Source organism: Barbus barbus (assembly GCF_936440315.1).
Source record: "Barbus barbus genome assembly, chromosome: 4".
Taxonomy (NCBI): Eukaryota; Metazoa; Chordata; class Actinopteri; order Cypriniformes; family Cyprinidae; genus Barbus; species Barbus barbus.
The window spans coordinates 34520775-34533122 of NC_136732.1; the positions used below are offsets into that span (position 1 = coordinate 34520775).

At 38.1% G+C, this 12348-nt stretch overlaps 2 protein-coding genes across 2 annotated transcripts in view; both read right to left on the minus strand.

Moving 5' to 3' along the window:
• The window catches only part of LOC306868757 (nucleolar transcription factor 1-like), a 967110-nt gene that overhangs the window by 623600 nt on the left and 331162 nt on the right, over positions 1–12348 (minus strand). The window lies entirely within an intron of this gene.
• The window catches only part of LOC306860736 (protein FAM171A2-like), a 40758-nt gene that overhangs the window by 3009 nt on the left and 25401 nt on the right, over positions 1–12348 (minus strand). The window contains exons 4-7 of the mRNA XM_079402602.1: positions 3754–3912; positions 3400–3579; positions 543–656; positions 184–310 (exon numbers count right to left, since the gene is read on the minus strand). Coding sequence (XP_079258728.1) covers positions 184–310; positions 543–656; positions 3400–3579; positions 3754–3912 — 580 coding nt within the window. The remainder of the gene's footprint in view (positions 1–183; positions 311–542; positions 657–3399; positions 3580–3753; positions 3913–12348) is intronic.

A 12348-nucleotide genomic window follows, 5' to 3' on the forward strand; every position in this document is an offset into this window, starting at 1 on the left:
CTTTTGTTTTGCTCATTTTGCTTGTGGAAGTGATCTTAAGCTCATGGCAATACTTTTGTGTATGCCTATACAAAAGTCTTGCTACGACATGGGTTTTACAACTTGCTAAGGCCAAGCCTACAAGGATAAGCTATTAATCACTTTTTCAGGCACACAACAAACAAACACACAGAGCAACGATACCTGCAGTAGTACAGTAGCAAGCACAGCAGAATAAGCACTAGCAGGGCCATGGCACCCAGAATCGCTAGCAGGAAAATAGTGTGATAGGTAGTGATGTCCCTTAGACCAGAGGTGTTCAGGCCTGCTCCTTTAACACAAAAATAAGGATTTTTGTTTTATCTACTCATCTCTTAAGCATTAAAGTAAACCAATTAAACCAGACAGATTAAAATGAACAAATTAATGTTATACAAAGATGAATATAGATATTAAACATTTTTAAATTAATTGAATTTTTTAAAGTAATTTGGTGTAATTGAATGGTTTCTGATAAAGGAAAATGTAAAAACTTCAACTGCTGTAACTGCTGCTGGTCTCACCTGAGGTTGTGGGAAATGCTGCAAGCCAGTATCCTAAATTTGGAGCCACAAAACTCCATGTCATCTGAGTGCCCTCTTTTTTAATGTATCCAGCACCACTTCTGACCCAAAGACCTGCAGCAGACCAGGACTTTATTACAAAATGAGCAGACGGTGATAAATGCAATGAAATCTTGCTTCAGTTTACAGGAAAAGCTCAATTAAATGTGAATGGGCAGTGCTCCAGGGACAGATTAGACCCAAACTGTACCAAATCACACATTAAATAGCTTTTCTTCATTAAAAAGTCATTTTAGGTCTAGGATCAGTCTAGGTTACAATTCAATATTCAAAATCACACAGATAATGTATTATAGTGTACCGAAGCAGGACAGTAATGGGCACACATTTTGCAACAAGCCCTAAGGCCAAACAAAAGAACACGGAGAGTTAATATGTTCTGACAGGGTGAACTCAGACAAATACGATTTCAAATGTCTCCCTCCACTAAAAACGAAATGCTCTTGCTGTGCTGGACTTCACAACTGGAGCATACAAAATGAACTTGTTACTATAAATAAATACTATACTATATATAAAATCAGCATTAACACGGTACTATTTTTATTGGAATCTGACACTTTTTTTATTGCCTATTAAATACTGCTATTTATAATTTAATATTTCACAGCTTTGTTCACCTTAAGATCCACAGCAGAATCATAAGTACCAGCTACCTACTGCACAAAACTGCACAAGACCGACCCAGGCAGCTGCATGCAATGTGTAATTACGCACACTAGAAGGTGCTATATGTTCAGCTCAGCAGGGAGACCTTCTCTCCAAAGCAGGGGGCTTTCCCAGTATAGTAAGCCCCTCCAAGTACCATGTGCATGAGCATCCGCTCTCTCTATATGGGCTGTTTTGTCTGTGATCTGTCGCCAAAGCAAACAGGGTCTTAGTAGCCACATGGCAAATTTCTGCGGCACAATGAATGTTTTCATAATGTGAATGCGCTGGGGTATTCAGGCTCCACCCTTTTTAGATAAAACGGACGGCTGGGACTGAGTAGTCGGTGACATCATACTGTATATATTTATGCTGTGTTAGTAAATGAGACTCAGGGAGTGACTCAGGGCTCTTGGCTGTGCTGTGAGAATACAGCCACATTCTCTACATCCACGTTTCTACAGTCTACAGAGCAAAGTCTGAGACAATACAGACTTTTGTAGTTTTCGGCCACATGCATCTATCACATGGTCAAAAACACACTCACCCACCACTCAGGAATACAGGCCCCTGTTCTCCAGAACTAACTATTCTCTGAAGTTCTCAGTTCTCTCTGACCACCAACACACACTGAATATTCAGGGTTTTATTTCTCTAAAGCTATCCAGCATTCTCTATCTAGATAAGCTTTTGGCATCCTGGTAACTGGCAGGCACCGTTTGAGCAGCTCCATGTACTAAGCTACGGTATCCTCTAAAATCTTTCTTTCTTTGGCTCTAAAACAAGCTCTAGCTTACCTTATCACACAAGTCAAAATTATTCTAATAAATGCCTGTCTCTTAGTTTAAAAGAGGACTGTGCAAATTGTAGAACTACAGTAAATTATTTATTGTTTTTGTTTGTAGAAATCAAAATATATATATGATAATAATTAAGATTAAAGTGATAACCTAATTATTAAAACATACATATGTATGAAATGTACATATGTATGAAATGACTTTAATATTGCATTCCCTGACCAATACTGCAATGGGTGGGTAAAAAGAGGAGTTGGGATTAGGTTGCCATAGACTAAGCTGCTTAGGTTAAAATCATTTGAGATTTCTCGGTGGAGCTAAAAGAGGCTAAATGATTCTTTAACCACACTTTAGGAGAGATCCTAATAAGAAGCCCAGACATTGGGTTGAAGAGCTGAAAAAAATGAAAAAAAAATGTAACGCAGATGCACTAGATAACCTACAATGACGCGTAACTATATCAAGAGCAATCTACGGAAAAATAAGATTTGAATGTAAAGCCAGAAAGTGAGCCGATACCCTCTTTTAGTCATATTGATTTTTCCTCCAGAGCTGTTCTGTTTATTAAGCTGGCATCACTGAAGGATCTAGGGAATTCTGCAAAGCTTGCCAGGCACTAAATCACATCCTGTTTTGGGAGCTATGTTGTGACGGGGTCAATGTCTGGAGATGATTTCTGCTTTATGAATTGGCAGGCTATTATCTCTCCAATGTGAGAAGACCTAACAGCTTTCTTTGATTTGTATTGCACACTCACTTCACCTACTTTCAATTTATCTGAACCCGCTTAAATGGCTCTCAACTAGAAATTCCAGTGTCTTTCTCCATCTTTCCTTCTCTCTTGCTTCTTGTACACTTTTTAACAATTTACAAGTACAACCCACTCTCCCAAATCGAGTTACACCCTTTGTCATTTTACTCCGAGTCCTCATATTTTGACTTGGTTTTGCATGAACTATTGCAGGGGTGTCCAATTCTTTTTCTGGAAGACCATGGTCCTACAGAGTTTAGCTCCAACCTGCCCTAACACACTTGCCTGGAAGTTTCTAGTATTCCACAAGACCTTGATTAGCTGGTTCAGCTGTTTAATTAAGAAAAAAACTGGTCAAGATAGTGGCCCTTTGGGAGCAGTATTGGACACCCCTGAACTATTTAGTGCTAGACTGCTATAGAATCTGGATCAGCAAAAGGGTGAATATAACATGGTGTCATCAAAAGGGTGTTTGTGATCACCGTCCTGATCAGACTGATAATTTTAGTTTGAGCCCTGTAAGGAGTAACTTTGGATAAAATCGTCTATTTGCATACTGTTATTAACCTTAACCAAAAATTTGTAAAATGCTGTTTACCTGTCTTGTCCTCGAACCTCCATACTGGGACACTGGTGGCAGTCTTGAGAGGTGAATCAGAAGGAAGGGGGATGGAGATGTGGATGGGTTCTGATACCTGGACCTCAGTGCCGTTGGGCCCAGTGAGCTGAGCACACATTGCAGCTAGAGCAGTTAGCTCCACCCAGCTACTATTGATTCCTGAATCAAGGCAGACAGTAATAGCAAAAAATGGATTAAACTCCAAGAGGCCACTGTTGCAAGCCTTTTTTTTTACTGCACTATTTTATGCAATGATGAATGATTAAAATGAGGGGGAAAATGGTAATGCTAGATTAATGGGTAACTCCATGGAAGGTGTTAAGATAAACTCACCTGTTGAGTTGTTCTCCAAGGCAAGGGGGTAAGGAAAGCCCCCAAGCTCATACTGACTGCGGGAGGAGGTGAGCATTGCAGAGAGGGTAATTTGGGAGGTGTTTAGGGGTGGTCGGATGGCTCTCCTCTGAAGCTGTACCCATGGCTGTCTCCGGGATCCTAGACAACAGGGATTTATACAAGACTTAAAAAAAATGTATAGGTTTAGTATGGATACGGATAAATTAATTGGAAGGAATTGTAAAGAATTTCCGGTTTATGACAAAGAATGAAGTCATAACTATTTTGCAAATCGGACTACAATGTCTGTCCTGTATGACTGTTGTTCTGAACAAGAACTAGTAATTGCTTCCTAGCCCTACTAATGAGCTGCTCTGGGGTTTGTTGTTTCCATGTGTTTTACTTGTGAATGCAGTTTTATGGGATTCTGTCAACAACCACTTCCTTTAACCAATGTTGCTGTTATAATGAGCATTATAGTGATTCAACCTTTCTCTGCTGTAGCTGCTTTACTCTCTTCTCTTGCCTGTCAGAGAGAGGAATTGCAAGGTAACTTTATGTGAAATCTGTGGGGTAGGGCCAATAATTCTGAATGAAGGTAACTATGAAGGAAACTATGCAGTTTTTCAAAATTTCTTGAAACATCTTACAAGAACAATACAGAGCTCAGAATCCACACTGCAGTAATCCCTTCCCCTCTTCCACTTGGCTCGCTTAGTGTGCGAGAGGCACATAGGAATAAGAGAATAAGAAGGCCTAAAAATATAAGCATGTATCTCTCACTGTAGGCTGTCTGCTCCGATTAGTGCTGGGTTAGCTGGTCACTGATCAGCCCAGACATCCAAGATAGCGTGTCAGTGCTTGGGGACCACTGACAGCAAGCAGGCTGTGACACTCCCTCTTTTATGCCACAGTTATGAATTTATTTACTTACCAGCTCTTGATGAGAGGAGAAACTAATACAATGCAAATCATCCACAGGAATCTCTAAAATTAAGCCAGATACCATTCGTCTAACTGTCTCCTTTCGAGCAACAGAAACAAACATAAATATCAGCATTTAAGACATGCATGAGATTCAATTAGGCTATAAAAGCAAGGCTAATGTGAAAGCCTACTCACTGACTAATATCTGTAGGCTTCTGGCTCTTAGCCTAATTGCATACCGTGGCACTAGCAATGATTTGCATCTTACATGATGACAAGAAGGGGTGCAACAGTGTCTGGCCAACAAAGCTTGCAATTCCTCTGGGATTGCACAAGGACTGGGCTGCAGATGGGTTGACCCCCTGTAAACCTGACACTCAAAACTATGATTATGCAGTAAAAGAACGGAACAATCTAGTTGGGACTGGTGCTTCGCCAACTGGAAAACCTCCTAAGGAGCTTAGGCATTTTGAATTGCATAGAGAATCCCCTTCATGTGCAGAATCATGTGGTTGACCTCGCCGATGGGACCGCCTTCTATCATAGATCCTCAGTGGTAAACATCACAAATGTCAACTGGCTTCATGAATCGCATGAATATAACTGCGTATAAAAACATCCCCTTAAAAGTTACAGATAACATCGAAATTAAACGTAAAACATTGTATTTCTTATCAATGACCAATGTGTCTCCCCAAACTTCTAGTTTTCCTTTAGGCCCTGTTTACATATGGTATTAAGATGTGTTTTGATCAACTGGACCACAAGTGGACAATGCTAAATACAGGTGTAAACGATGTGTGAAAAGTTTTGAGCTTGTCCACTTTCGACCACTTCCAGAGGTAGTCGAAAATGCTTTCAACTGGATCGTAATCACTGCGAGACGTACAAGGGCATGCGCTTATCGGACGGGATTTAAACTTTGACAGGCCGAATTAGAGGTATTAGCCTATTTTCTGATAACACGAAAAAGAAACGACAGCAGTAAGTAGGCGCAGACATAATATTAGTGCGCAATAACTTTAGCCCTCCCGCTCGTGTTTTGATGCTGACAGAGAGATCTGCCCATTTACCCTCCTCCTGACTTAATCAGCACCACGGGTGGTAATCTGGTCAGAAGTGGTCGAAAGTGGACAGAAGAGACGGATTAAATCGCCAGGTGTAAACGGGTATTTGTCTCCATTGTCCACTTGTGATCAGATTGACCATTTTAATACCAAGTGTAAACAGGCCAGGGTCTTACTCTTTTTTTTTTTTTTTTTTTTTTTAGTTTTGCAACTGGGCCTACTTTGAAGTGCAACCAACAGGGCCAATATTAGAGAAGCAAAACCTGAAACCTTTCTGGTTGAAAGGGGAGTGTTCACTGACACATATCATTCTAAAGTCGGACAGCGAGCTAGATTGAGAAAATGAAAACCCCTGAGGGAGTCAGCTCACCAAAGAGACATACCACTCATGAAAAATCACTAAAGTGACAAAGCCATAGATGTTAGTATTATCAGAGGGCCTTTTGTACAGTGGGCTGTTTGAATGCTGTAGATTAGTATTGCTGACCTTGGGGTCAAGCTGTCTGAGGAAAACAATGAGAGTTAATGCTGAGTGCCTGTTACCCACTCTGATATAGATACATTAAATTTTGGGAATGGTCAGCTTGGGGTCAGAGTTAAATGAATGTGTACCATCTGCTTACAAATAATTATTAATATAAATTTGATACATTAATTGGATAAATGATTATACATTTGGATGAATGTGTCTGCTAATTAAATGTAAAATTGAGAAAAAAAATCAGCTGAATTTTTAAGTATCAGATAATTGTTACTAGAGATGCACCGATACTGAATTTCTCTGCCGATACAGATAGCTGATTATTCAGAATGATATTGGCATATACCGATGCCGATAGTGATGTGAGAGTTCAAATTTGACATGGTCGCATGGCTGACGGGATGGAGGATTTGTTTTTCAAGCGAAAGTAAAATAAAAGACTGCTTCTTAAACCAGAGAAGGTGAAGATGTTGGTTTTGTCTTTGCTGTTTTTCTCACGTTACACTATGGAGGCTTTCTTTAAATGTTCTTTATTTATTTGATTCCTCAGTGTTTGCTAAATGTTCTGGTGTAGCCTATGCCATGCCTCGTCTTATTCGTATATGTTAATTAAATTATATAAGTTAGTTTGTAGCCTACTATTTTATTGTTGTTGTGCTTTTCAATTAAGAATAACAATGAATCCATATTGCAATAATTTTATTTTAGTTTTAAACAGTGAATAGATGTAAGCAAAGCAGACAATTATATTTTCTTGTAAAAAGTGACGGTCGTGAATTCGAATTCGAAAGTGAAAGTGTCCGAAGCCCGGCTTATAGCACAGCAAAATTAAAATTAAAACAAATAATACTGATGAAAAAGAACAGGTTGAATGTTAACCACTTTTGTTACCATAAACTTAAACAAACTTTCCTTTTTTTTTTCTTCATAAATACCTTAATGCCAGATTTATTCAAATATACATATATAATTATAAGTAAAAAAGCTCCTCTTCGGTGTTGTTTTAAAGCTAACTAATAAGCTTGCTGCGATAGACGCTGTTGGCGGTGATAAGCCGTAAAACCGGTTACGTCACTTGCCCACCGCGGAACCGTCCCTCACCGCCATTTAGATTTTTTTAATAGTAATAAAAATCATTTAGTTAGAAAACAGACACTACAATTAAAACTGAACACGGCAGCTCAAAGCAGCACACCGAACGAACGACAGTCACGCATCACATATCAGATTTCATTTATCACGTCAGGAGAGTGAGTCGAGCTGACTGAAAATAAGAGTGAGGTGAGACAGACAAAGACGATGGAAGAAGAGTTTCAAAATGAAATGTAAAAGCGCCTGTTTTAAAAACATTTTGAATTTTGAAAAGCCTGTCATTGACCTGCCATTTATCTAAGTTGATATTGTAAGGTTTTTTAACATTCGTTTCTCATTTATTTGGTTTCACAGTATTTGCTGATTTTTATTTTATTTAAACTGTGTAATCCCCCCCCCATTATTTTACATCAAGGTGTACGCAGTCCGTGCCTCCTACGTTTTATAATTATTTGTTCCTCAGTCTTTACTGATTTTCAGTTTCATATACCTATTTAAAATTTGTAAGTTATTTGTTATTTTATAGTAGGCATATAGTATGGTGTATTTTTATTCATTTTGTTAATAAAAGTTATATTTTATTTTGTTGTTGCTTGAATTGATTTCAAGCAATTGATGCCGAATTGCCGCTAATTTAAAAGTGAAAGTAAAATGTGCACAGAGCTTAAAAGCTATTTAAAACCGAAGGAAAGCTGATGGCAGATAGTGAAATAAATTCATTTATCGGCCGATACCGATTGATGGCCGATACATCGGTGCATCTCTAATGGTTACATAATATTACATTTTACCTTAACCCTTATTATAGGTCACAGCCAGTAATATTAACTCTACACTAAATTTAATTTGCAAAATATTTTCATTCATACTCTAAAAATAGGCTTCATCACTAAATAGAAACAATTTTTCATTAAACTGTCTGCATGTATATTTTTTATACATACTATTACTGTGATCAATATGAAATTGTATTAAAAATACTCATACTATGAAATATGATTTTGGTCACACCTCCCACCCCCATACGGCTGCAGTCAGTCAGTTCATCCAAACAGGCACTTCTTATGTAATCTTTATCTGGTACTGGAGATTAGCTGTCTATCAAAAGGATTGGTACCCTTTCTGAGCACGTAGCAGCCACACTGGAAAACCACATCAAGTCATAGTAATTAATTACCAACATCTGAATGATGTCAATTTTCAATGGAGATCACCTGCAGACTGCCATTTTGTCAATGGTTTGATTTACAGCAGTAAGAATGACTCAATAGCTATCTGTTTCTCAACAGGCCCTGTGCCTGGAAGCTGTTCATGCAAGCAGGTCTCAGGAGATTTACATTCAACTCACACTCCCGCTTGATTCTCACCAGTTTATTCTCAAAAAAACACTTCCCTCCTCTTTCACCTTGCCTCTCTCTAGTCAAGGGAGTCATTTCTCATCTCTCTCTTCATTGCACATGGTCTCAGTTACAGATGTGAGCTCTGTTGGGAGAGGAAGACATAATGCCCCTTTTGGCCAGAGAAAGGAAAAATAATGGAGAGAGAGAGGATGTTAGATGACTGATTTAATGCATAGATTTAAGGTAGATTTAACTAGAGATAGGGCTATGCTAATAATTTTATTTTTTAGTTTTTTTGTCAAGTGGTTGTTGTCATTGCAAATATTGACAAGTGTATCAAAAATGGCAAATCAGTTTAATGTTTAATTTAATCTGAATTCACACTAATTAAAATCCACCGAAAGACATCCAGATATCCAAACACAGCAATGACATACAACAATGCCTTTTCAAACATTCACTTTCACCCTTTATATTTGCATGTTTCTAAACAAACCCCGAAGCCCAAATCAATAGAGTGACTTCTTTTCAGGCTGGCATGCTGTGAACACAAAAATCCTCCCACGCTATGGCTCAGAGTTTAGGCTGTTTCTGTCTTTACATTTGCTTGACTCACTTTTCACAAAATACGCTCACAAAAACCATAACCCGACTCTGCAAACAAACACTCTAAAGGTGGATGTTTGAACAAAACAATCAAGGCACTTTTTCTGTATTGTTCATGAGTTCTCTCAGTAGAGGTGGCTTTAACAATCTCTTTATAACAGTGGTCAGCAGCAAACCTCACTGACTAGCAGATCTCAGATCAGGTTTGACATGACACGTTCCTCCCACGCAACAGAGACAGATATGCAACACTTTAATAATAACCCCTCCTGTTACAAAATGCCATTCTACTGCCACTGCCAAAGTTGCCATGGTAATGGGTTTTGAGGCATGAAAAAAACACTCCCCCTCTACTTCTCTCAGTAAGCATCATGTTGCACTCTGAGGGTGGATGGTGCAATAACTTAAATATTGGATGCATAAATATACCTACTTACCTAATTTTATAGTCAATATAGATAATTTCATACCGTATAAAAAAAACAAAACATAATATATTCCATAAATATATAAAAAATCTAATAATAATAAAAAATAACTTTCTCTGCAATTCTATAATTAAACTTCTGCTCTAGTAAATACAGTAAATATATTAAATAGTATTTATTTAAAAATAAGATTTTTTTTTTTTAAATATCTGTCTGTAGAATAATTCCTAGCTTGAGAAACGAGCATATGAAATCATATGAGATATCATATGAGCAGTGTTGGGAGTAACGCGTTACAAAAGTAATGCATTACAGTAACGAATTACTTTTTGCTGTAACGCAGTAGTGTAAGGCATTACTAATCAATTTTCAGTAATATTTTACTTGGTACATGTTCAGTAACGCTTGCGTTACAACACAATTTTAGCCCCCAATTTAATTTTTTTTTAATTTTTTTATTTAATTTAAAGTTTGGCTCTGACTAGGGCTGGGCGATATGGCTGAAAACTGTATCACGATATCAGTGTTTCATATCGGTCGATATCGATAATTATTGATATTGCTTTTAAGGTGGTACATCAAGTTCGTGGTATTACCAGTCTTGGCGGGGACGACGGTCTTGCATAATTTGCAGACGACATTTGGTCTGACTACGGTCAGACTTATAATATCCAAAAAACTGAGATAGAGCCCTATCTCTAGTAAATAAAAGACTTTCTCTTTTATTTACAATTTCCTCGCTCGCTGCGGCACTCATTTTCTGCTTATGAAGAGGAATCCAGCAGACCAGCCAATAGGGTCTGGCTGCAGACGTGCACTCTCAGCCGCGCGTGCGCACTTAGACACGAGACAACGATATGGTGCAACCAAACATGATACTGTTACATGATTGGCTGTTAGCGTGTCACTCCCTACGTTGCTAGGTTACCAGAGAGCCAGTGCCTTTGTTAATGCAACCAAACTTGCTTCGCAACCTTTGTTTTCTTCCGACGAAGAATAAAAAATATCGAACGTTTTATCGAACACATTTTTTATTGATATCGTTCACGTGTCTATCGCGATACATATCGTTATCGTTTTAATCACCCAGCCCTAGCTCTGACTTTATATCCCTATGGCCGGGCTTCGGGCCAATATTCACGTCATAGTTCAGACGTGGGCCGTTTTATAGGCTTCTCCTTATCTTTATATTTTAGACATCCATCAATTATTGATGATAATTTTTTTTAAATAACTTTTTTCGATATCTGACTGTGATCATCCAGTATACATTAGATATTAAAACTGAAACCAGTACCCTGAGACTGATTTGTTATTTTTTTTAAATAAAACTACACAAATTTTGTTTTTAGTAATTGAAATGTAGCTGAAATAAAAGGAAATATTAAAATTAGACAAACTTAAATGAAAAACATTAAACTTAAAAAAAAAATTCAAAATATTATTGCATTTTATAATAGTATGTAAATAATACAAAAACTGTTTCAGAGTTGTTTGACATTTTAATTAAGTTGTTTATAGACTGTGTGTTGACATATTATCTTCAGCTGTAGGTTAACAACTGATATGATGCCACTTCCCAAGGACAAAGGAACATAGTTGGGCCAATTACATTACATTATTACATATACTGTTTATTTTGTCGTCTTGAGCTTTTTTAATTCGATGGAAAGATCAAAAGGAATTAATAAAACATTTGTGGCCTCCTGCCAATTTTCACTGGAAATGTTCATGTATCCAGTTTCAGTATTACTCAAGCCAGGTAAAAAAAAACAAAAAACCCCTAATACTTTGGTATAGTAATGTGCAATTACTCAAGGACTTTACACACTTATTAAAATGTCTAAATCATTCAACGAGGCCTTTTTCTGTGCTGGGCCCAACAAGTTGCCCATTTATCTCGGGAACAGCTTGGAGACACTGATGGTATTCTAGAGCGAGAGCCTCTCTTACTGAATGTGAAGAGGGAAAGACGGCAAGCTGTTGGCTTGTCAGCAGAAGTGGGATTGGGAGGACACACCATTTGAGTGCATGTAACTATAATCACTGAGCAATCAGGGACCCACACACACAGTGTACACCCCTGTGTGCACAGAAAGATTAAGCTTATTAAATTGATCAGGATCATGCAGAAAGAGCTGATTCAGGTTGCCTACACACACACACAGAAAACGAGCGAGGGTAGGCAGGGCTTTAACAGTCAAGTTTGCAAGATACACATTACATCATACTTAGTAGACCATCAGGTAAAATCACTTCACACCCAGAAAGCATTCAACTAAAATTCACTTTCTCACAACCATAATTTGAGCCATAACACTCTCTATTAAATACCTGACTGGCACTGCAAAACACACAAGCAACACAGGCAGCAGTTTCTCTAAATCTCTCTTACGTCGCCAAAGGAAACAATCTCTTTCCAAAGTAAATGTGCCATTTGATCATGTTTGTAAATCTTAATGACATTTATTGCGCATGCAACGTGGTGAAATAGCTAGCAGGCACTGCATCCAGTCTCCGTTAAATTGCGCCTGCTTATTGGCAGCTCCAGATACGAGACTACAGTGTTAGCCTAATTATTAAACGACCAACTCAGCAGTTCCACACATCTGCACATGTAACCACCGCAGCATGTGTGTGAATCAATGAAGCTG